Source organism: Tachysurus fulvidraco, chromosome 9 (assembly GCF_022655615.1).
Source record: "Tachysurus fulvidraco isolate hzauxx_2018 chromosome 9, HZAU_PFXX_2.0, whole genome shotgun sequence".
In the NCBI taxonomy this organism is placed as follows: Eukaryota; Metazoa; Chordata; class Actinopteri; order Siluriformes; family Bagridae; genus Tachysurus; species Tachysurus fulvidraco.
The window spans coordinates 19,241,694-19,261,764 of record NC_062526.1 but is presented as its reverse complement, the minus strand read 5'-3'; the positions used below and the strand labels follow the sequence as shown (position 1 = coordinate 19,261,764).

General features: G+C 43.9%; 2 protein-coding genes across 17 annotated transcripts in view; both read left to right on the top strand.

Annotated features, from left to right (window-relative positions):
* Nucleotides 1-20,071, top strand: part of LOC113637378 (interaptin-like) — a 482,239-nt gene that overhangs the window by 194,504 nt on the left and 267,664 nt on the right. The gene's annotated exons all lie outside the window — the stretch shown is intronic.
* Nucleotides 1,662-14,855, top strand: LOC125145484. Its single transcript, XM_047818525.1, has 7 exons — nucleotides 1,662-1,698; nucleotides 11,980-12,115; nucleotides 12,510-12,806; nucleotides 12,919-13,212; nucleotides 13,509-13,781; nucleotides 13,863-14,144; nucleotides 14,527-14,855. Exons 2-7 carry the CDS (start codon nucleotides 12,055-12,057, stop codon nucleotides 14,664-14,666), a joined length of 1,347 nt encoding a protein of 448 aa, XP_047674481.1. The 5' UTR covers nucleotides 1,662-1,698; nucleotides 11,980-12,054; the 3' UTR covers nucleotides 14,667-14,855.

Sequence of the window (20,071 nt, the reverse complement as noted above, 5' to 3'; positions counted from 1 at the left end):
GATCAGCCTTCATGTTGTAAACCAACATTACATCAAAGTTGTTTGTCATATGAAAGTAAAAAGAGGAATGTGTATTAATTTTGCATACTATCCAAATACTATCCTTGCCCTGTGATGGGTTGGCACTCCGTCCAGGGTGAATCCTGCCTTGATGCCCGATGACGCCTGAGATAGGCACAGGCTCCTCGTGACCCGAGAAGTTTGGATAAGCGGTAGAAAACTACTGTATCCTTTTCCTAACAAAGTAAAATAATCATTTACTGCCTGAGATAGGAGGAAAAATGCGAAACTTACCTACTGAGTTGTTAAGGTTGTACATGTAAGTTTTTATAGTAGAAAAAATATAAGTATTAAATTCAATGCATTTGATGAATCAAGTGTGATTAATTATTTACTTGACTTTAATATGACATTTGATCACTATACCTGTATGAATCCATATACATTATCCTGGGTAAGTGTAATTTAACTAGACTAACAAATAAAATTAACAGTGAGACAAATGTTGAATTACAAAATTGTACACTTAATATGAAAAATCTAAAACTATTAAATAAACAAACACAACAAAGCTTTATAATAAGAACAGAAGCATAGCCTGTACAAATCAGTGGGAAATCTGGAGATTTTTTTTGTTTTACATTTGATGGATGAAGTGCTTTCTCCTGATACACTGTATGTTTATGATCTTTTTTGTTGTTGAGATGTGTCCAGATTCTATTGCTTTCTTTTGGGAAACTCAACAGGCTTGTCTTTATGGCCCGTCATCCAGGTCATTTAGTTTACGTGTCAGTTGTTTTCAGATGAATTACTGTATCACCAAAAATGGATGCTATGGGGAATGTTCCTTTTAATTCTTTTGCAAATTGAAATTGTTATAATATTCTAACATTTTAACTTCTTCTGTGTCGTGACCCGAGTTGAGAAACATTGCTATGCTTAGGAGGGTGACACAATTTCTGTGGCCTAATCTCATAAAGAGAGAGAGAGAGAGAGAGAGAGAGAGAGAGAGAGAGAGAGAGAGGCAGACAGACAGACAGACAGACAGACAGACACATTTATTCTGTCTCATGTTTCTGTGTTAATTTTGTTTTTTAAAACATTCCTTTTAATTATTTAAATCTGTTTTTCACTTCATTCAGGATGTGAAACCAGAGAAGAAAAAAAAAATAATGGGCTTTTCTGATGAATTACTGTGGTCTTTATTAAACATTTTAACCTGTCACTTAATCCAGGCTACTGTCCACACAATGCCTGAGGAAAACAACCATCATAATGATACCTAAGCAGTCTACTAAGCGTATGTGAATGTCGTCCTCGCTGTTGCATTCACCCCCAATGTATTGAAATGCTTTGAGAGGTTTTCAGTCAACTCACAAGAAGGACAACAGTCCTGATGGTACTAAATGCCAAAGTGGACCACTGTTGATGTAATAATTTGATAGACACTTCACAGCACTTCTGTAAGTCGCTCTGGCTAACAGATTCGGACAAATGAGAGACTGCTAGACAAATCTGAAACTGAATAAACTGATTTAGACGATTTTCACACATTACTTTAGAATTAACTGAGTTTTACACCTAGTAGCAGTGTGTGATCCTGAGAAGGGTGGAGTCTGTACAGCCACAGACTAAAATGAAAGTTTCACTATTGTTAGACTGAGAGGGAAAAGAGAGCAGGACTGGGATCTTCACAGGGTAAGGTTATTTGGTCTATATATAATGTTACAAGAACACACAATACAGAGAGCAATTAAAGCTCTGGAATATGTTTTAAATGTTAATATACATTTAAAGTTTAGTAAAATAACTAAAGTGTCAGTGTAAAATCACAGAAATATCAGACAGAAAATAATAAATGCTTAAAGTTGATTAAAGAAAAATGTGAAGATAAATATCAGTTTAGAGTGAGGCTGCTTTGTGACTTCTTAAAACAAATAGGAATTATTTATCTTTGTGTAAAAGACAGCGTTTTTAAACACAGAAGTATCACTTTTTGTTCCTCCTGCAGGTTTTCCCCAGACTCTGCTCTCTGAACTCCGTGTTTATGATCACATGATTAATTTCATCTGCATTCATTCATTTTCATGACAGATTCTGAATAAACTGGTTGTATGAATCCTGCAGTGACACGCTGTATAAATGCTCTGGGTTTATACTGAAATGTCATCTGATCTTCTGTTGTGTTGTTTTGTCTCAATTCAGTCACATTTATAAGACTGTGGATAATCAAACATTTTTTTATTATGTTTGGGGCTCTGTAGGCAAAGAGAAACAGACTTTATGAGTAGTGTTTCTCAGCCTTTCATTTTTAACAAAAAATCCAAAATAAGGTTAGAAATGTTAGAAATGTCTATCAAGTTAGAAATGTATAAATCTGAACTACAGAACTCAGACCATTACAATACATTACATTTGGCAGACACCCTTATCCAGAGCGACGTACATAAGTGCTTAAATCTCTATTTACATTTACATTTACATTACATTTACAGCATTTGGCAGACGCCCTTATCCAGAGCGACGTACATAAGTGCTTAAATCTCTAACACTGAATACATTAATGCTGGTTCACTAGGTTACATACTTAAGATACCATGAGTTTAAAACATTTGGTCAAAGTTACAATGAAAAAGTGTCAGGTTTTTTTTTTTTTTTTTTTTTTTTTAAATGCAAAGGATAAGGAAAGAAGTGCTAGTTGAAGTGCTTCCTGAATAAGTAGGTCTTCAACCGCCGCTTGAAAATAGCCAGTGACTCGGCTGTCCGGACCTCTATGGGAAGTTCATTCCACCACCTTGGTGCCAGTACAGAGAAGAGTCTTGTAGTATACTTGCCTCTTACCCTGAGAGATGGTGGAACCAGTCGAGCAGTGCTGGTAGATCGGAGGTTACGGGGTGCAGTGCGAGGAATGATGAGGGCTTTGAGGTAAGAGGGAGCTGGTCCATTTTTGGCTTTGTAGGCCAGCATCAGTGTTTTGAACCGGATGCGTGCAGCTACCGGAAGCCAGTGGAGGGATCGCAGCAGCGGGGTGGTATGCAAGAACTTTGGCAGGTTGAAAACAAGCCGGGCAGCTGCATTTTGGATCATTTGCAGAGGACGGATTGCGTTCATAGGTAGACCTGCCAGCAGTGCATTGCAGTAATCCAGTCTAGAAATGACAAGAGACTGAACAAGTACCTGGGCAGTCTGTGTGGACAAAAATGGCCGAATCCTTCTAATGTTGTAGAGAAGAAACCGACATGAGCGAGTCACATTTGCAACATGAGAGGAAAAGGACAGTTGATTGTCCATGGTTACCCCAAGGTTGCGAGCTGTGGCTGAAGGGGAGATCAGATCGTTGTGCAAGGATATAGCAAGATCGTGACCTGGGGATGAATCACCTGGGATGAACAGCAGTTCAGTTTTGCTAGGATTGAGCTTTAACTGATGAGCAGTCATCCATGATGAAATTTCTGCCAGACATGCTGAGATCCGGTCAGAACCTGTGGCATCTGAGGGTGGGAAAGAGAAGATAAGTTGTGTATCATCAGCATAGCAGTGGTAAGAGAAGCCATGTGATGAAATAACTTCACCAAGAGAGTGAGTATACAAGGAGAAAAGAAGAGGACCATGTACTGAGCCCTGTGGGACGCCAGTGGAGAGTCTGCGTGGAGCAGATGTCACTCCCCTCCATGTTACTTGATATGAGCGTCCTTCCAGGTAGGAGGCAAACCATTCCCAAGCTGATCCGCAAATCCCAAGACTCTTGAGGGAGGATAAGAGAGTCTTGTGGTTGACCGTATCAAACGCTGCTGAAAGGTCAAGGAGGATAAGGACGGATGATAGTTTGGCTGATCTAGCAGTATGTAGCTTCTCAGAGACATCCAAAAGGGCTGTCTCTGTAGAGTGAGCTGCTTTAAAGCCAGACTGTTTGGGATCTTGGAGGTTGTTCTGTGAGAGATAGACAGACAGTTGATTATAGACAATGCGTTCAAGAATTTTTGAAAGAAATGAGAGAAGTGATACCGGTCTGTAGTTACTGATGTCTGATGGATCCAGAGCAGGTTTCTTTAGGATGGGAATAACCCTTGCTCTCTTGAAAGTAGTTGGTACCTGACCAGATGCTATGGATCTATTGACGATAGTGGAAATGAAGGGCAAGAGGTCTTGTGAGATGGTCTGGAGCATAGTGGTAGGGAGTGGATACAGTGGGCAGGTGGTAGGATTGCAGGACTGGATGAGTTGTAAAATCTCTTCTGCTGCCACAGTTGAAAAATGTGACAACGAAGGTGTAGGGGAATCCATACTCTGAGATGTAAGTGCAGTCGGGGCTGAAGTGAAGGTCCGGCAGATTTCCTCAATCTTCTCCTGGTAGAAAGAAGCAAAGTCTTCTGCAGTCAGGGAGGATGAAGAAGGTGGAGCCGGGGGGTTGAGCAGAGAAGAGATGATGTTGTGGAATTTCCGAGGGTCATGTGAGGAAGCTTCAAGCTTTTCCTTGTAGAAGGAAGTCTTGGCAGAAGTCACATCTGAGGAGAACTTGACAAGAAGTGTTCTGTAAAAATCAAGATCTGCATCAAGTTGTGATTTCTTCCACTTTCTCTCTGATGATCTTAGCTCTCTTCGATTGTTGCGCAGCACTTCTGAAAGCCAAGGAGCAGAAGAAGAAGTTTTCTTGGGTTTAGTGAACATAGGGCAGAAGGAGTCCATTGTTGAGGAAAGAGATGAGAGGAAAGTATCTGTGGCTGAGTCTAAGGGTAGTGAGGAAAAAGACTTAGCATCAGGAAGGGAAGAAAGAGTGCCAGAAGCTACAGATGAAGGTGAGACAGAGTGAAGGTTGCGGCGAGTAAGAGCAAGGGGGTGAGAGGTAGTTTTAGGTAAGATAGGTAGAGTGATGGTGAAGGATACCAGGTGATGATCAGAGACGTGGAGTGGGGTAGCAGTCACATCTGTAGCTGGAGAAGGACGGGTGAAAACCAGGTCCAGGACATTGCCTCCTTTGTGTGTGGGGATGTAGCTGTTGAGTGTGAGGGAGAAAGAGTCGAGAAGAGACAGGAGGGAAGAAGAATGTAGCTTGTCAGAGGGGAGGTTTAAGTCACCAAGCACTGTCAGGGGGGAGCTATCAGAAGGGAAAGCACTAAGCAGTGAGTCCATTTCTTCCAGGAAGTTTCCTAGGGGACCAGGAGGGCGGTAGACGACAATGATAACAAGGTTGATAGGAGAGGTAACTGAAATGGCATGAAATTCAAAAGAAGAGATGGTTAAATTAGAGAAGAGTAGAGGTTTAAAGCACCATTTCTTTGACAACAATAAACCTGTACCCCCACCCCTGCCTGTTTCTCGTGGTGAGTGAGAGAAAGCATAGGCGGAGGATAAAGCAGCTGGTGTAGCAGTGTTCTGCTGGGATATCCAGGTTTCTGTTAGAGCAAGAAAGTCAAAGGAGTAATGGGAAGTTAAAGCAGAGATAAAATCAGCTTTCTTTACTGCAGACTGACAATTCCAGAGCCCACCTACCACTACTGTTTGAGACTTACACAACAGAGGAGGGTAGATGAGGTTATTGGGATTGTGACCTCTGCTTTATGGATGAGAGCGTCTGCGAGAGTAGGCCTTGAGTACAGAGATGGGTTTAAGGCACATATTTGTAGTCAAACAAGAGTGAGAATTGAGGTATGGTAGAATATATCAAGACAGTACTAGACACTAATGTTAGAGAGAGAGAGAGCTACTAACAAACCTTCAATTTAAATAGGTAAGCCCTGGCCCCAATTCACACCTTAAGGGAGACTGAAACTACTCCTGATTAATCAGCTGAGAGAACAACAAAAACCAACACTATAAAAATCAACAATGCTATAGAATATAACACGATTCAAATCACACTACTCTAGAACAAAGTGAGTTAAGCAGATAGTATACAAAAGACAGGAACCTACTTTACCAGAAGACAATATAATCAAATGTAGAGAGTTAAAGCACACTGCTCTATCATTGAATACATTAATTCTGGTTCACTATGTTACATTCTTAAGATACCATGAGTTTAAAACATTGTTCAATGAAAGTTTTTTAAATTATAAATGCAAAAGATAGGCAAAGAATTGCTAGTTGAAGTGTTTCCTGAATAAGTATATCTTCAACCACCATTTGAAAATAGCTGTCCAGACCTCTAGAGGAAGTTCATTCCACCACCTTGGTGCCAGAACAGAGAAGAGTCTTGTACTATACTTGCCTCTTACCCTGAGAGATGGTGGAACCAGTCGAGCAGTGCTGGTAGATCGGAGGGTGTGGGGTGCAGTGCGAGGAGTGCTGAGGGCTTTGAGGTAAGAGTGAGCTGGTCCATTTTATGCTTTGTAGGCCAGTATCAGTGTTTTGAATCTGATGCATGCAGCTAACGTAAGCCAGTGGAGGGATCGCAGCAGTGGGGTGGTATATGAGAACTTTGGCAGGTTGAACACAAGCCGGGCAGCTTCATTTTGGATCATTTGCAGAGGACGGATTGCGTTCATAGGTAGACCTGCCAGCAGTGTGTTGCAGTAATCCACCTCAAACCTCAAACATGTACTTAATTTCTAAATTTGTCAAAGGTTTAAGTATCTACATGTAAAGGAAATGTTGTATATTATACACTAAATAAATAAGGCATTGCCTTTTATTAAGACAATTTTATTTATTTGTTGTTTATATGTTATTTATTTAATTCTACCATACTTATTCATGAAATCATGACAGGTCCCCAGATTCATCACCATATTCTAATATTGTATAAAGTCAACAGATGTAGTATAATTAAGTTGAACGGGGATGTTGGGCAGAGCAACACTGTCTAATTAGATTCTTACAGCTTTTTAAAAATCTTTTTATTGCATATGGTGGTAGTAGTCTAACATAGAAAAAAACAGTCACTGCATTGAATTCCTTCCTCTTAAAGAATGACAACACCTCCTATCTTCACATTTCGTTTTACAGAATGCCAGCACTGTCTGATTGTGATGATTGCCAAATACTCTTTCCTACATCTACCCCAAAATTGCTGTGGTAAATCAAATACTGTACTCTATGCCATATTTTTTGGAATACAGTGCTTCTGCTACGAATTTTCCTGGTGGTGGCAGCGGAATATAAGCTTTCATGGTGAGCAAATAGTCTGGCTCAGAGCTCTTTGGGTCATTAATGCTATCAGTGGTAAGTGGGTGACTATATACTGTATGATGGACGTGGCTTCGTGGAAGAATGTTCTTAATGAAGCATCATCTAATCTGCTAGCACTTTGAGAAAGGACCCAGCTTAAACACTCCTAATTCTCCTGATCTGCCTTTACCTAACACCCACTATGTGACTGGCATTAGGCACATTAAATATGATGTCACATTGTTTTTGGGATAGGAAAGCAGTCAGTCTCTCTTTGTCCAATTCCTTAAACACCTTTGTCAGTTTATTCTTTGCCCCCATGAAGCTTGTGCCTTGATCTGACCTGATCTCCCTTACAGCACCACGTATTGCTATAAAACATCACAAGGCTTTTTTAAAGGCAGTGGTTTTTAAAATCAGTGTTTAGGTCTTCCAGCATTTCTACGTGAATTGCTCTGGTAGAGAGTGACCCAAAACTACACGTGTCAATACACCGTTCATTGGCAGGATTAATGGATGCTTCAAGTTGAGAGGTGAAAAGGATTTCCTTAAATGCCCTTCTACCCTGAGAACACCATTGTGAAACACTGGGTCAAGCTGGAACAATTGATTATTATTTGGCAGTTTGCCATGAATCAGTGTTTTTATTTCTCTTTTGAAGGCATTCTTTTGTGCCAATTTTATAAGCATAGTACCTGCTTTCTTTAAGTCCTCAACATTTATGGGCTTTTGTGACTTGTCTCCTTTTGATAGTCGCTGTATCCGAGCAACAACCTTTAGTGCTGTATACCATTTTGAGAACCAGCCGAATCTGTCCTGAATCTGTTCTTTTCTAGCTTGGTTTGTAGTACCTGTGTCAATTTCACTTCAGGATCACCCACCAAGAGCTCTGGAGTTGACTCTGATATGACAATCTCTCTTTACCACAAAGACTTGGGTCCAGTAAACCAATTTGAACTGATCATCTCTGATACATTACGGGCCTCTGGAAGTATGGTCTTGGGGTTTGATCACTATCAACGTAGTGCCCCTGTGCAGGGTCTGATGTTTCTCTGATTCTTCTGACTCTATTGGCCACAGAAACCGGACACCTTCTGGCATTGCTGACTTTTGACTTTTGAGTCCGTTCAAAAATATTCATGGTCGATTTTGAGTTCTAGGTCTTCCTTTTACGTACTGCTGACTGCTGAGGAAACCACTGCAGCTGTTAACTCAAGCCTAGGTATTGTCAGAACTTTAGTGGGTGCAACCCTTGCTTTAAAAAACGACCAGAGAGAGCGTACCTTGTCTTCACTCAACAATCGTATCTATGAGCACTGACTGTACTTGTGGCTGCTTGCATCGAAAAAGTGATGCCAATCGAAATGTCATCGAAAAAGTGAAAAGTCAATACTCTGGATCTTCCCCATTTTTTCAGATGTGATGCATCAAGTCCTTGCAGATTCTTTTGATTGTTTAATCGGCCTTCCAATCATGGCTGCAATTCTCCCTGCAGTGGTTCATCCCATCCCAGTGGTTTATCTCCTGTTGTACTTTCTTTCTCAGGAGGAGAAAAGGAGGTAGGAAGCCTAAAGGGACAAACATAGAAAAATATAGTTGAGAGAATTCCCACCACATTGCTGGTGTATCATGCAAAATGAATTTAAAGGAGAAGCGGTCACGATTTGCAGTCCGCTTTACTTTCAACATGGTTTTAAGAAATTTGTTGTTCGGTGACTGTCAAGAATTGACTCCAAAACTTCTTTGTAATTGGAGATGAATTTATGAATGTGCAATCCTCCTTTAGCACACACAGTTTTTGCTTCTCTTACTAGTTTTATGGCTGCATCCACATCTTCTACACTGACAAGGACATCGACAACACAGAAATTCTTTCTTATAAAATGGGCTGCTGCAGGATACTCCTTCTCATTTTGGTTCACAAGATACTTCATTCCTTAATTTGCACTACCAGGAGAGTACTGTATATCACTCCAAACAGATGGACTTTCATACAATATTCCTTTGTCTCGGAATTCGTATCCCCATTTTCCCACCACAAGAAATGTATGTAATTTCTGTTCTCTTGGCTTACATGGAACATATGGAACATCTTCTCCACATCACAGATGACTGCTATAGGGTATTTGCGAAACCTGTAGAGCACTCCTGTCAGCCAGTTTGTAAGATCTGATCCAGCAGTCAGGTGGTCATTTAGCCGCAGTGCCATCATACTTTTTTTACATACTAATTTTAGTTTTCCTGGGTGATAGACCCCTTGGTGAGGGACATAACACACATTTCCTGCATTGGGTTGGTGTTCAGCTCTCTGAGCATCAGCATCCTTGAATACTCCTTCCATGAATATGACATAGTACTCCTTGAATTGGGGATTTTTCTCAAGCTTCCCTTTCAACTGCTTCAGGCATACCACAGCCAACCGCTTATTTTCTGGAAGGTGTGGGCATGTCCTAAACGGTACAGTAGGGGCATTTCCAGGTGACCATATGCATTGTACTGTAGTTTATTTTTTGATGCAATAGTTGCATGAACTGTATGTCATCTTGTGATATGCTTGTTTCCCCAGGGTTGGAATCTTTGAAATCTGATTCAAGAGCTCTGATAACAGTGGCTGATGTCAATGGTGGAACTTCTTTAAACAGAGACACAATGGTACAGACCTACAACCTCTGTCGACTTTGCAACTTCTTCCCTTTTTCTGAAGAAGAAGTTATTTATTCTGATTGGATAGCATGAGGGCATGTGTCTGCTGCAGCAAAGGAATGGTCTTCATGAAGTGGTGTTGGATAATGTTTCTTGCAAATGCCACAAATAGCCTTCCTCTTGCAGTCTCTCAAATTATGTCCTCTCCTTTAACAGCCAAAGCAGAGGTTGTTATAGAATATAAAGCTTTTCTTATCTTCCACTGGCTTATTGGCAAATGTCTGACATTTGTGGATGGAATGACTTTCTCCACAACACTGTCTCTCAAATTATGTCCTCTCTTTTAACAGCCAAAGCAGAGGTTGTTATAGAATATAAAGCTTTTCTTATCTTCCACTGGCTTATTGGCAAATGTCTGACATTTGTGGATGGAATGACTTTCTCCACAACACAGGCATGGAACTGGGTTTGAGTGTAAGGTTGAGACATTTACTTTTCTAGATTCGTTTGATTCCTTGGAGTTATTTTTAGCAGCACTGTTTGACTTCATCACTGCACAGAATTTATCAGATGCCTTTACATTTGTGATGAACATGCTGGACTTTTGACACTTTGCATCTCTGGGCCTCTCTTCAGTAGATTTAGTGTTGCATGCTACTTCTGCTCCTTATGCCAAAAATCAGCAAACTCTTTGAATTTATGGTATTCCTCTGTTTCTCCTAACTGCCTTGTGACATGGTGATTCCACCGAGAGGTTACCCAATCAGGGAGTTTTTGTAGCATTCTCTTCACAGTCATTTAACACATGGAGCCCTTTGATGGCATAGTTTCAAGCTGTCAGAAAATCATTTTGAATGGTTACTTTCCACAGTAGATTTCAAATTTGTACTCCTAAATATTGACAGAGTATACTCTTTTTCCAGCACCATATCCATCCTTCTAATTTCAGTAGAAGGTGCCGTTTGAGATTGAATGTTTTCATACACCTCTTTTACTTGTGTCTTTAGCCCTTTTACTGCATCCATCATTTTACTTGTCTTCATCAGAGCACTCATTCTTTAGTTTGAAACTGATTTGATTTTTTCAGTTTTTATACAGCTTGATCCATTTAATCTCTTTCTGAGAAAACTTTTTTTGCTTGAGCTCCAGCATTTTTGTGTTCATTTCCTTTCTTGTGAAGATTTTCTTAGTTCTTTGTTAGAAGGGGCAGAAGTAGAACCATTTACTTCTTCTTGCATTGTTTCCAATTCTGCCTAAATTGACTCTATTTGCTCACCTTGTAATGTCTCTTCATCAACTGACATACATCTTTGAGACTTTGACAGTGCAATTTATAAGAAATATTATAGTAATTGGAAAGGAATTAAGTGTATGATTGACAGTCGCGTTCACCCATGAGAAGGGTGATCTTGTCTTTTATCTTGGAACTGCTGTTCCTCTTTACTCAGTTTTCTCGTCAATTTTGGTGGTATGTTTTCACTATTAGCTGCACTGATCTAATAGATAATATCCAGGAATCATACAGATGTCTTTTGGAATTTTATTTTGCTCTCTCTCTGTAGTTTCCGAAAGACACTACAAAATACAAAATAAAGACATATAATACTCAAACACATCCCTTAACAAATCCCATTCACCTCATCATACAGTAACATATCGTTAAAACTAAAGCAAAACACAATACATTACATACATGAGGGCACATAAAAAGACTGTAACACAAAATACCACAACAAGAATACCACAACACCTCTTGGAACATATGCAGAGTTTATACATTTTTCAAGAAGACCCTTGTCACAGCTTGTTCACGTCCATATTGCTCTTTGTCCCACAGTTCTACATTCCCGCTTTCTTCTCTTCCAGTTTCACGTGAAGCATTAGGTTTCATAAAAGGAACATTACATTTTAACCACATTTTTAAATCTACATGAACTTAAACAACATGTATTCATGTAATCAACAATAGTTATTACAACATGTTGAGACATTTACAAAAGCTGTTTACAAAATGGTCTTGTTGTATTTCCCCACAATAATCTGCATAAATGTGTGAACACAGCACTGACATTTTCTGGCTAGTTTTTGTTCCACATGAATTGAATTTCTCTTGAATGATGGACAACTCTGCGTGTGTGTGTGTGGTGTGTGTGTGTGTGTGTGTGTGTGTGTGTGTGTGTGTGTGTGTGTGTGTGTGTGTGTGTGTGTTTTACATACCTGTCCCTACAGGAGTACATCAATTTGCCTCTCCTGCTTTATTCTCCACCTGTGGAGTGCTGATTGAGGTGTTGTGTCTCCTCAGCCATGCAGTTCTGCAGCCTTCATCACTGTGTCCTCTTCTTCCTCATCCTCACATTCCCCTCTGGTAAGAGTCATTATTACACAAAAAGCACTATACACTACACAATAAACACTACACACAATAAACAATAAACAAAAACTGCTCACCCTCACTGCACGTCCCCTCTTACTTCTTCTGTTATAGAAGCTTACAAACTTAACAAAAACACAACTCTGTGTTCACTCCCACTCTTCACTCTTTACTTTCACACCACTCTCCACTTTCACTCTCTCACTTTCACTGCTTACTCTTACTGGTATCTCACTGATACACCCTCTGTATATTAAAATTATGCATTTGAAATTCTTGCACACATAAAAGAAATAAACATGAAAATGTAACACACTATATACAGTATACAATAAAGTATCCTGCCACCATTTATACACACACAAGGACTTTGCTCTTTTTATTTCAGGTCCTGTTCCAGCTTTCAATTCTATAAAGGTGAAACTGAATCAGTCTGCGATTCTTCCCTGTAAACAGAACTGCTCTGATTCACTCCGATGGACTGTGATTGATGAACCATTTTTTAATGTGGCTGAGTGTAATCAGACATCATGCTGGTCAAAGGAGGGGTTTAATATGTCTCATGATCGGTATCTGAAGGGAGATCTGTCTCTCACCATCAATGCAGCTGATTACAGCAACAGGGGTTTGTACACGTGTGAATGTGCTGGAACAGAAATCTGTAGGGTGCGTCTCATCATTGAGAGTAAGTTTACTCACCATTCCTACTGACCAGCCAGTGCTGATAAACATACTGTATACTGATTCAGATGAGAAGGTTTTGTATCATTGTGACTAAGACTGTTCTTCCTCGTCAGCTGTGATGTCACTAGTTTATCGAAAGGTTGGTCAATCTCTGGACTTGGATTTGTCTATACCAGATCCAGTGCAGATAACTTACAAAAGTACAGATTCAGCTGATCCATACGGTGAAGTGATCTGCACTGCTATTCAACACTCACTAGAGTGTAAAGCTGAATACACACTGAGAACATCACTGAGAGGCACAGTTTTGATCCTGAAGAAAGTAAACCTTGCTGATTGTGGATTGTACTTCATCTGGGACAAGAAAAATAATGAAATCATTCATATTTATACATTATATTTAAAAGGTATGTTTCTTTTTTTTAAGTAAGAAATTCAATCCAGTGATTGCAGTCGATATCTGTTTTTTTTATTCAATATTCATCACTAAATAGCATTACCCAGATGACTAGCAAAAAAAATACCCTTTTTGGCATAACAATTGTTATCCTTAGTTAATTAACGTTTTAAGATTGAATGTTAGATCTATTCAATTTCTTTAAAATAATTATCTTTGTGCAAAATTGTACTAATTGTTAATGGATGGGGTTGATTTATTTTATATTTTTGTCTTTTCTTTTATTGCTTTCTTTCTATCTTCAAGACGTTGTATCGGTGAAGCTTCATAAATCGGCTACTCTCTCCTGCAACTGGAAATGTCCTGTTGCAGCCAAATGGATCAATAAAATACATGTTACTGTGGCTCAGTGTAATCAGACATTGTGCTGGCCCAGCAATGAATATGTCATGTCTCATGACCAGTACCTGGAGGGGAATCTCTCTCTCACCATTACTACAGCTGATTACAATAATCGTGGCTGGTACACCTGTCAGTGTGGTGACAGAGACAAATGTCATCGGTATCTCATGATAGAGCGTAAGTGTACTCACTTGTTCTTTTAAACAGGCACTGCTTGGTTTAATAAGATGGGGAAAAAAATCATTTTTTTCTCTTCAGCTGTTAGGGAAGAAGTTCAGCTAAAGCCTGCTGAGAATCTGCTCATGGAGTTGCCCATACCAGAGAATGTAGAAGTGATTTATAACCAGAATCTGATATATGATCCAACCAGTCATCAGATCTGCACACTGGAAAAAGGCTCACTGGTGTGTAAAACTGAGTACACACAACGGGTAAAGCGGGTGCTTAAATTAGAAGTGAACCTGACTGATAGTGGAGTTTACATCATCCAGGACATGGAGAGCAATGAAGTCATTCACATATACAATGTGACTGTGAAAGGTGCGTTTACAGTGTGTTTGTGTGTGTGTGTGTGTGTGTGTGTGTGTGTGTGTGTGTGTGTGTGTGTGTGTGTGTGTGTGTGTGTGTGCACATGTGTGTGTGTGTGAGTGAGAGAGAGAGAGAAAGTGATTAATACTAAAACCGTAGTTTCTATAATTACTGCAGAAATGAGTATGTATAAAAACGAGAGCATTAATATAACCCTCTGATCTGCAGCTGCTCTACTGTCAGATCTGCTGTTATAGAAAATTAATTAAAACCTTCTGACCAATTGCAATTCTGTTAGCACCCACTGTAAGGGTTATTCCTTCAGGTCACAACATATTTGACAAATTGTACATAAAGTCATTGTTTGAATATGCCACTTTTATGTATTTTTCAGAAGACCAGCCACGACCGGATCAGGAGAATCGATTTTCATATTCAAGTTTTTTTCTTGGAATTTTCATTGGATTACTCATAGCTGCAGTTGTATTTTTGGTATTTATTTTTTGGAAGGTTAACAACTTCAGAATGGGTTAACCTGTAGCTCACTAATGAACTCTAAAAGTGACAGTGACCCTAGAGAGTCCTCTTGAGTAATCAGATTCTCTTTGTAATTATGACTGAATCTGCATGTGCAGAAACCACACAGCAGTGATTATCCAGATAGTTGGTGGGGTAAAAGTAGAACATTTTATTATGGGTCAAAATAAATAATTGTTTTGGGGTTTTGGGGGGTTTTGTTTCTGTTTCCTTTTTCTATCGCTCTGACTGATCCCTATGTACATATAAACAGTAGATCCTGTTAAATATTAAATTAATAAATAAAATAAAATCTATACTGTGTCTATACTTGTTATGCGAGACACAGAGGAGGAAGCCGGAGTGGAAGCAAACAGAGTTTATTGTGAAAACACGGAAGTAGAATAATTCGGTGGTGAGTGGAAAAGCGCGGCCCACAAAGATCCAGAGTAGCAAGGCAGTCTGTGTAATCCGGTGGTGCGCGGTGGAAGCGCGGCCCACAAAGTCCAGAGAGTAGGGGATGAAAGGCAGTCGGTGTACTAACTACGGGAGCGCGTGGGAGAAGCACGAAGCTGAACATGAACACGGGAGTGTCGAGAAATGTTCAGTGAAACCATGGATAATAACTGACGGTGAGTGGGAGTGAGAGAGGGGATTATATATGGTGGCTGATGAGAGTGAAATGAGAGTCAGGTGAGAGCAATCAGTAAGCAGGCGAGCCGCTCCGTGCGGGCGGGGCACGCACGGGAGCAGAGTCAGAGAGCTCCCTGACACCACCCCCTCCTCCAGGGGCGGCACCGGACGCCCTGACCCTGCGACGAGGACGACCCCTAGCCCTGGGCGCTGGGCGGCGTGGGTGGGCAGCATGGAACTCCGTTGGCAGACTTGGGTCCAGCACGTCCCGCCGGGCCACCCATGACCGATCCTCCGAGCCGTAACCCTCCCAGTCTACCAGGTATTCGAGGCGACCCCCGCGCCTTCTGGAGTCCAGGACTTCCCGCACTGCGTAGACGCCAGGCTGAGCCACGACTTCCGGCTGGACGGGCTCCACGGGGTCACCTGGAGGGCGAGAGACAGGCGAGACACAAGGTTTAAGCAGGGACACGTGAAAAGTGGGGTGTATGCGATACCTAGACGGCAGCTCCAGCCGGTATGAAACGTCGCTGATCTGCCTGGAGATCCTGAAAGGCCCAATGAACCTGGGGCTAAGCTTGCGGCTCGGCAGCTTCATCTTCAGGTCCTTAGTGGAGAGCCACACTCTATCCCCGGGGCGGTACCGAGGAGACTCTAGACGCCGAGCGTCAGCGTGCCGGTGGGTGTGTGCTGACTCCCAGATCCGGTGGCTCTCCCGGTACCAGGCATCCACTGATGGTACGTCGCTAGGCTCGTCCGACCATGGGAACAGGGGCGGCTGGAACCCCAGCACGCATTGGAAAGGGGTGAGGCCGGTGGCGTCCTGGCGGAGTGAGTTCTGGGCATACTCTGCCCAGGGCAAGAAGCGAGCCCAATCCCCTTGATCCTGGCTGCAGTAAGTCCTTAAATACCGGCTCAGCTCCTGAATCTTACGTTCCGCCTGGCCGTTGGACTGCGGGTGGTACCCCGACGTCAGGTTGACCGACACCCCTAGGAGCTGGAAGAAAGCTCGCCAAACCCGAGACGTGAACTGGGGACCACGGTCCGAAACTATCTCCTCCGGGAGACCAAAGTTCCTGAAAACATGATGGAACAAGGCCTCGGCAGTTTCAAGGGCTGTGGGCAGGCCCTTCAGAGGCACCAAGCGGCAGGCCTTGGAGAAACGGTCCACCGCTACCAAGATGCATGTGTTACCTCCTGACCGCGGCAGGTCGGTCACGAAGTCTATCCCTAGGTGTGACCAGGGGCCCTGAGGTACGGGAAGCGGCATCAACTTGCCGACGGGCAGGTGGCGTGGTACCTTTGCCATGGCGCAGGTGGCGCACTCCTGGACATAACGGTTCACCTCCTTTGCCATCCTCGGCCACCAGTAACACGCCTGAAGGAGCTGCACCGTCCTCTTCTCGCCCGGGTGTCCCGTACCTGGTCCCTCATGGACTGACTGGATTAATCCCCGACGGCAGGCGGTGGGGACAAAGACACATCCCTCGGGGCACCCTCCAGGGGCGGGCTCCTGGATGGAGGCAGCCCGAATCTCGCTGTCCACGTCCCAGACAATAGGCCCCACGACGATCGAAGGAGGAAGTATGGGGTCTGGATCGTTGGGTTCCTCAGGCCCGAAGACCCGGGACAGGGCGTCGGCCTTCCCGTTAAGCGCCCCCGCACGGTAGGTGACGTGGAACTGGAACCGAGTGAACAAAAGGGCCCAGCGAGCCTGCCTGGGATTGAGTCTCCGGGCCTCCCACAAGTACTGGAGATTCTTGTGGTCAGTGACCACGGTAAACTGGTGCTCCGCGCCCTCTAACCAGTGCCTCCACTCCTCCAGGGCAAGTTTTATTGCCAGTAACTCACGGTTTCCGATGTCGTAGTTCTGTTCCGCCGCCGAGAGCTTGTGTGAGAAGAAGGCACATGGATGGAGCTGTGGTGGGGTGCCTGACCGCTGAGAGAGAGCGGCCCCCACTCCGGTCGAGGAGGCGTCTACCTCAACCACAAAAGGCTTCCGGGGGTCTGGATGACGTAACACGGGAGCGGAGCAGAAGCGCTGGCGGAGCACCTTGAATGCCCCCTGGGCCTCCTTGGTCCACTTCAGGGTGCGTGCCTTACCCCTGAGGAGAGAAGTGAGGGGGGCGGTGACCTGGCTGTACCCCTGGATGAACCGCCGATAAAAGTTGGCGAAGCCCAGGAAGCATTGGAGCTCCTTAATCGTCTCCGGGACGGGCCAGTTCCTCACTGCTCTAACCTTTCTCTCATCCATCTGTATTCCCTGTGCACTGATGATGTAGCCCAGAAACTGTACCTCCTCACGGTGGAACTCACACTTGGAGAGGTTGAGGTAGAGTTGTTGGGAACGAAGTGCCCCTAGGACCTCACATACATGGGCCTGGTGTTCCTCCAGGGTCTTGGAGTATATCAGGATGTCATCGATGTACACCATGACGAACCTCTGAAGGTAGGGTCGGAGCACCTCGTTCATAAATCCCTGGAACACTGCTGGAGCGATGGTAAGGCCGTACGGCATGACTCGATATTGGTAGTGTCCGTAGGGCGTGATAAAGGCTGTCTTCCACTCATCTCCCCTCATGATGCGCACCAGGTTATACGCGCTCCGGAGAGCTTGGTGAACACGCGTGCCTCCCTTAGGGCCTCAAGAGCTGCTGGAACAAGCGGGAGAGGATAAGGGAGAGGAGAGATCTGAGCGTTCAACTGTCGGTAGTCTATGCAGGGACGCAGGCCTCCGTCCTGGGGGACCCTTACGGGAAGCTGGGAGATGCAGTGCTCCATTCAGTGGTTACTCCAACGCAGGACGTCGCAAGGGTCCCAGGAGCATGCAGGGGCGTGTTGACTTAGCCAGGGCCTGCCCAGGATCACGCTGACGGTAGAATCTTCGAGCACCATGAACCGGATCTCCTCCCGGTGGAACAGACCCACCTGTAGAGTCACTACCGGCGCACAGTACTTGACCCAGCCCCGACCCAGTGGGCGTCCCTGGATGGTCTGGACGGCTAAGTCCTGGGAACCCCTCTCACGGGGGAGCCGCAGGCTGGTGAGGCAGGCCTGCGAGATGAAGTTCCCTGCCGAGCCGGAGTCCACCAGAGCATCCACGGAAAGCGAGAGAGCGGGAGTTAGAAGTGTCACTGAGAGTGTAGACAGAGTAGATATGTCTCCCTGAAAATCTACTGTACTCACCACTGCTCGGGCTGGGCGCGTGGGACATCTGGCAATGGAGTGACCTGGGTTACCACAATACAGGCATTTACCAGACGCCAGGCGGCTGTTCTTCTCTCTCCTGGACAGTCTCTGAGAGCCCAGCTGCATGGGTTCGGTGTCTGAGGCAGTAGTAGGGACTGGTGGAACCCCTGGGGTTGGTGACATGGGTTGGCATGCTGCCAGCCGCTGAGAAAGGCCAATGGACTTCTTAATGAAGTCCTCCAATCGCCATGGCTAATTTTATTTCTGGGGACAAACCCTGCCGATATACCCCCAGTAGCGCCGACTCGTTCCAGCCACTAGATGCCGCCAAGGTGCGGAAACGCAAGCTGTATGCAGTGATGTCATCAGTTCCCTGACGCAAGCTAAGCAGCTGGTCGGCTGTGGATAGGACCCCGGAAGCGGCGCTGAAAACCTCGACAAAGTGCGCAGTGAAATGGGCATACACATTTATCATCGGGCTGGCCGAGTCCCACAATGATTGAGCCCAAGCTAGCGCTCTCCCGGACAGGAGTGAGATGAGGAACGCTACCTTGGACCACTCGGACGGAAAGCGCTGCGGTTGCATCTCCATGTAGAGGTTTACCTGGAGTAGAAAACCGCGACATGCAGAAGCATCTCCTGAAAAAGTTCCCGGGAGTGCCATGGGGCTGCCGGTGATAGCCGGGGGATCAGGACGAACCGCGGTGGAGGGAAAGGCGGCTCGAAGCGTGGTGACGAGATCCCGGACCGGGTCGGAGGAGGTGCTGGGTCGGCTCTCCATAATCAGGTAAGAGCGGAAAGGTCTCTACCTTAAACTTGTTAGCGGTCAGTTATTCTGTTATGCGAGACACAGAGGAGGAAGCCGGAGTGGAAGCAAACAGAGTTTATTGTGAAAACACGGAAGTAGAATAATCCGGTGGTGCGCGGAAAAGCGCGGCCCACAAAGATCCAGAGTAGCAAGGCAGTCTGTGTAATCCGGTGGTGCGCGGTGGAAGCACGGCCCACAAAGTCCAGAGAGTAGGGGATGAAAGGCAGTCGGTGTACTAACTACGGGAGCGCGTGGGAGAAGCACGAAGCTGAACATGAACACGGGAGTGTCGAGAAATGTTCAGTGAAACCATGGATAATAACTGACGGTTAGTGGGAGTGAGAGAGGGGATTATATATGGTGGCTGATGAGAGTGAAATGAGAGTCAGGTGAGAGCAATCAGTAAGCAGGCGAGCCGCTCCGTGCGGGCGGGGCACGCACGGGAGCAGAGTCAGAGAGCTCCCTGACAAAAACATTAAACACATTACCTAGACAATATACTCACTCTTACTCACTCACTCACTCACTCACTCACTCACTCATTTTCTACCGCTTATCCGAACTAGACAATATATTAAAGCCTAAATAATAACAATAATTGACTTAAGAGAATTCAAAAATATCCAGATTCTATATATTCATGTATTTAATGTATTCATGACAATTTTTTTTTTTTTTAACGAAACAACAACACAGTTAAAACCTTAGAGTAAACACACTGATTTTTTGGCTCACAGAAAGCATCTGAGCATGTGTTTCAACTGAATCAATCAAAAGATTTCTTACAGAATCA

What these genes read in the sequence shown, in the direction of transcription:
- LOC125145484 (XM_047818525.1), top strand. Translation starts at nt 12,055, where the DNA reads ATGCAGTTCTGCAGCCTTCATCACTGTGTCCTCTTCTTCCTCATCCTC. An exon ending in CATCCTCACATTCCCCTCTG is followed by an intron (nt 12,116 to 12,509) that starts GTAAGAGTCATT and finishes TTTTTATTTCAG; the next exon opens with GTCCTGTTCCAGCTTTCAAT. An exon ending in TTATACATTATATTTAAAAG is followed by an intron (nt 13,213 to 13,508) that starts GTATGTTTCTTT and finishes TCTATCTTCAAG; the next exon opens with ACGTTGTATCGGTGAAGCTT.